We start from the raw sequence: 5,088 nt of genomic DNA, 5'->3' as shown, positions 1-5,088 counted from the left end.
CCCCCCCCCCCCCCCACAAATATTTTTATTCTTACTACAAGTTGGGCAGCGGCTAGCCACATCTTGGCTTACGGGAAAATGTGAAAGGACTAGAAGTCTAGCTGGAACTAGAAGTCTTCATGCCCTCCTTCTCCTCACTGGCTGGCACGTTCTCTAGCCCCCAGACTACACCTGGTCTGAACAGGCGGCGCCCCACTGCACTGGTCCATCAGCAGACACCTTCAGAGGCCCTACCTTGACACCGGGCTGGGCCAGGGAGTCATTTCCAAGTAATATTTGTTATTTTGAGTCATTTCCAAGTAATAAAGATTCTGAGCATCTTTATGTTAAAGAACTACCACTAAAGCTGAAGCTGCAACTCTGATTGGCTAGGATTCAAAAAGGGCCTTTTCTGATTACTGGAGAAAGTTAACTTCCAAAATCAGCTTTAGTTCTTTCTAATCACATGTACAGAACCATGGCCTTTATAATTAAGATTATAACATAATCAGTCTTACCTGAATGATAAATATCTTGGGTTTTCCAACCAGGCTCTGACACTTGTCTCCTTTGAACAAGCCTGTTAACGTCTGAATTTCAATTTTGGCATCATATGCATAGATGTGGTTGCCTTCACCGTGACTCAGGAAAACACACAAAAAGCAATCTGCATCTACGTGACTAGCAGTTGATGCTAAAAAGGACCCCAAAAGTTATTTAGAAATGAAAATAAGGTACTTATTATCTACATATAAAATTTTAATTTACTAATATTAGAATAAAGTTTCAGATAATTGAGGGAAAATTTTACTATGTCTAATGAAACAACTTATTTAATTAAGCAACGATTTATACAATACAGTATCTGACTTTTAAACATCCAAATTATTACAGTTCAAAGAAATAAGAGTTTGAACAGGTTTTTGTTAGCTTTTTTAAAACAGAATAATGACATGGAAAACCTAAAAGGATTATTATGGGGAACCCCTAAGAAGTTTCTCTGAATCAGCAGCGACCTTCTTAGGGCAGACTGGAAAGGCACAGGAACTCCCCCGTAACACTGCCCTCCGTGTCGCTGCACCTCGGAGCGAGGCAGCGCCGCCACTGCTCTGTCTACAGTGCTGGGGCCTCCCCAAGAGTGAAGGCACGAGGCGGATGCCCTCCAACATGAGGAGCGAGCAAAGTAGGAAAGCTGGTGAGCAGCCAGGTGAAATTATTTACAGAAGAACCCTGGTATGAGGGTCCTCAAAAAATTAAAAACAGAGCTACCATATCCTACATTTCCACTTCTGGGTATATATCCAAAGACAGCGAAAACGCTAACTTGTAAAGATATACGAGCCCTTGTATTCTCTGCAGCATTATTGCAACAGCCAAGATACAGAAACAACCTACATGTCCACTAACGGATGAATGGACAAAGTGTGGTCTGTGCATATACAGTGGATGAGCATTCAGTCATTAAGAAAAGGAAAATGTGCAATTTGCAACAACACGGATGAACCCTGAGGGCATTATGCTAAGTGACTCAAGTCAGAGAAGGACGTGATCACGTCACTATATGTGGGAACTAAAAACCCAGCAAGCCAGCAAGCAAAACCAAGTTCAAAGTTGCAGGGAGCAGACTGGTGGCAGCTGGGGCAGGGGAAAGGAGACGTGTGAGGCAAAATGGTGAAGGGGTCAAAAGGTATCAACTTGCAGTTACAAAATACGTAAGTTCTGGGGATGTTAATATACAGCATGATGACTACAGTTAGCAGTACTGTACTGCATATTTGAAAGCTGCTAAGAGAATAAATCTTAAAAGTCACGAGAAAAGAGTTTGTAACTATGAATGGTGACAGACGGTAACTAGACTTAGGATGGCAATCATTCCCCAATGTACACAAATGCGGCCCCATGGCCTGCAGCACACCAGGCTTCTCTGTATGTCAATTATACCTCAATTTAAAAAAAAAGTTCTGAAGAAAGTTTAATGATGCAATTGTTCTAATAGTCCATTGACAAATTACTTAAAAACCTATGGCATGTGGTGATTATTATACACATTAAGTTGTTAATTTACCTACTGCATGCTGCTGCTGCTGCTGCTAAGTCACGTCTGACTCTGTGCGACCCCACAGATGGCAGCCCACCAGGCTCCTCCATCCCTGGGATTCTCCAGGCAAGAACACTGGAGTGGATTGCCATTTCCTTCTCCAGTGCACACATGCATGTTAAGTCGCTTCAGCCATGTCCGACTCTGCGACCCTATGGACAGCAGCCCTCCCGGCTCCTCTGTCGGATTCTCTAGGCAAGAGTACTGGAGTGGGTTGCCATTTCCTTCTCTAACCTACTGCATAGTGATGTAGAAATTATGAGATAATGTATGTAAATCAGCAGTATTTTGAAGTCAGTAAAAAACGGGTATGGAAGGAGTCAGTTAAAAAATGACTGCCCAGCATCTGTAGTATGTGCATCTTAGGCTTTTAATTGCCAAATGAAAAGATCATTACATTCATTTCCAGAGTGGTCTATAACTTGGTAGGCATTTAGAGACTTTGCAAAGGTCTCTAAATCTGCTGAGTAATGTATAATCAGAGAGGCACAACCAAAACCTGTAACCCATGCTAAATTAATTGACAAGACTTTTTCACAACAGTTAATTATTTGGACCTGTCTCCATACAAGGATAATTAAAAACTACTCAGTTGCATCAAAGGAAGATGAATAGGAAAACTACTTACCCTCATGAATTTTGAGCAATAGTTCTTCTGCTCTAAGATCATCAAAACATTTTACTTCAAATCCTAGATCTGAAAACCTGGAGATTAAATTGGATACTAGCTTATGAGCTATTCAAAACTGTCATATACTCCTGATTATTTGAGGAATTTATACACATTTTTATGACATATAAATTGACTTTTCTTTAGGGAGAAAGAAAAATCAAATATGACAGTGATGGTTTTCCTCGATTACCCATGGCAGAAAGGGATTTATTCATGGTAACTGATTTAAGTTAGAATACTGCCATCTACTATGCAGATATATTTATAAGAATGCAAAGACTGTTAACATTTAATAGAACAGGATTAGGGGGAAAATTCAGGCAAGTTCTTAGGGGAGGCTGAGCCCAAGTGAGGTTCATCCTCAAATACTCTTGGCTCTGTTATTTCTACAGTGCGGACAAGTAGTTATGGCTTAAATATCTGACCACCTGGGTGTTAAATAAAACAGTACCACCTGCGCCTCAGATTGTCTCTGTCAGCACTGGTGCCAGGCCTGTTCGGCAGGGTTAAGTGCCAGAAGAACCTCTCATGATTGAAGATTAATGCAATTCCTCTCCTCTTGTGGTCCATTTTGTACTTTTCAGTTGGATCAAATATTTCTCTGTTTAGGAAAAGTTTAAAAAACAATCACTCTAGATCATATTAAATAATAAGCTCCTCCAAGCCCGAGGTCAACACACAGAACAGACAGAGGCCTGCTGCGTCCTCCTCCACCAGGCTAACAGGCCACTGCTGTGCCTGGGGCAGGCCTCCCAGCCGCACTGGTCAGGGAAGTCCTGAAACATCTCTGTACCGACTGGCAAACGGCAGCCATCCTGAGCAAACCCCTCCCACGCCCCCAATTCCTCTGCTTGGGTGTCTTTCCCCCAGGGCTCCAGAGACCGGGACCAAAGACAGTGGTCTGGCCCAGGCCCAGGCCATCCCAGTTGTTCAACATCTTGAGCCTCAGTCTAGGTCCCTTCAGAACCAGGGGCAGCAACCAACCCGCACACCTACAAGCCAGCCCTCCAGATGCTAAACCTGACATTCTCTGCTTTTCAGCGCCCATGTCCCTTTCTTACTTTGATTTCTGTAGGCCAATGATGGCCACTAAATGAAAAGACCTTAGTGAGTAAACAGAACATTATTACCTCCTAGGGAAGGCATCTATTTCGGTCATGTTTTGTTCTTCACCTATTAAAAGAAAGTAGGGTTTTGTTAATATACTTTTTGATTTATGGTCATAAAACACATTAGGAACTCCCAGCTACCTTGATACCTATCCGCTAAGCTCCTTCTGTCTTGGTTGGTCTAAAAGTCAAAGGATGTGCGAAGGGGGTAAGGGAGAAGGAAGGGAAAGTGCTGTTAATAATAAATGAACTGTACGTGCCACAACTAGAGAAGCCTGCACACCACAACTACAGAAAGCCCACGCACTTCAAGGAAGACCCAGCGCAGCCAAAATAAATAAACGAACCGGAAATGCACGGCTCAGTTCTTTCTCACCTCCAACTCTTACATGCAAAATAAAAAAAGATCATAAACAGAAATGGAAAAATACTACTCACATTCATTTGCTGCACACGATGCCAAAAGTAACAAATGTAGCTCTGTGATTATGAAGCTCAAATGAAATATGAAATTCGTTTATTTTGCAGCAAATGTTTTTTGCAAATATTCTCTCAAACAGAGGAGGAGTGAAGTCAAGCAAGAGAACTGAACACAGTGTGGTTGACACTGGATTACCCTACTGCCTGGAAGCGGCAGATGTTTTGGTGGAGGAAGGAAAGGGCAAAGACTCAGATTCTGATCTCCTGCATGACACATGCACTTGTTTGATCCTATAATGGGGACCCTCTTCTCCTAACCCCAAATCAGACTTTCCCACCCACAAGACAACCTCTCATTGAATCCCTCTCCTCCCAGGAACAGTGCTGTGCAACAGAGCCTTCTGCAGTGACAGAATGCCCTATACCTGAGCTGTCTCTGGGGGCAGCCAATGACCACATGTGCTTTTGAGCCCTTGAACTTTGCCTAGTGCAACTGAGGAACTCAATTTTTAATTAACTTCAACTAATTTAAATTTATATAACGTGGCCAGTGGCTTCTCTACTGGACAGCAATAGTGAGTCTACCATCTTCTATCAGAAGAGTCCATATGTTCATGAATCTGCTTTTACCTGATAAACAGCTTGAGAGGGGGACAGAAGGTGACGACTACACAAATACTAATAATGTAGCAAGATGCCCCTTTCAGTTGAGGTCTCTGAAAGAAGGTGGACGGACCCTAAGGCTAAACTCCTACCCATCATCTCCCCACCAAAAGGGTAGTGTTCCCCTCACTCCTTGGAGTCTCCCC

At 42.7% G+C, this 5,088-nt stretch overlaps 1 protein-coding gene across 1 annotated transcript in view; it reads right to left on the bottom strand.

The window, feature by feature from the left end:
- The window catches only part of CASP6 (caspase 6, apoptosis-related cysteine peptidase), a 21,100-nt gene that overhangs the window by 4,133 nt on the left and 11,879 nt on the right, over window positions 1-5,088 (bottom strand). Inside the window, exons 2-5 of the mRNA XM_010858548.1 lie at window positions 3,881-3,923; window positions 3,205-3,351; window positions 2,706-2,782; window positions 498-673 (exon numbers count right to left, since the gene is read on the bottom strand). Coding sequence (XP_010856850.1) covers window positions 498-673; window positions 2,706-2,782; window positions 3,205-3,351; window positions 3,881-3,923 — 443 coding nt within the window. The remainder of the gene's footprint in view (window positions 1-497; window positions 674-2,705; window positions 2,783-3,204; window positions 3,352-3,880; window positions 3,924-5,088) is intronic.

The sequence above is a fragment of the Bison bison genome, unplaced genomic scaffold (genome assembly GCF_000754665.1).
Source record: "Bison bison bison isolate TAMUID 2011002044 unplaced genomic scaffold, Bison_UMD1.0 scf7180017864389, whole genome shotgun sequence".
Taxonomy (NCBI): Eukaryota; Metazoa; Chordata; class Mammalia; order Artiodactyla; family Bovidae; genus Bison; species Bison bison.
The sequence above is the reverse complement of the archived record's forward strand: the minus strand, read 5'-3'. Positions and strand labels throughout refer to the sequence as shown.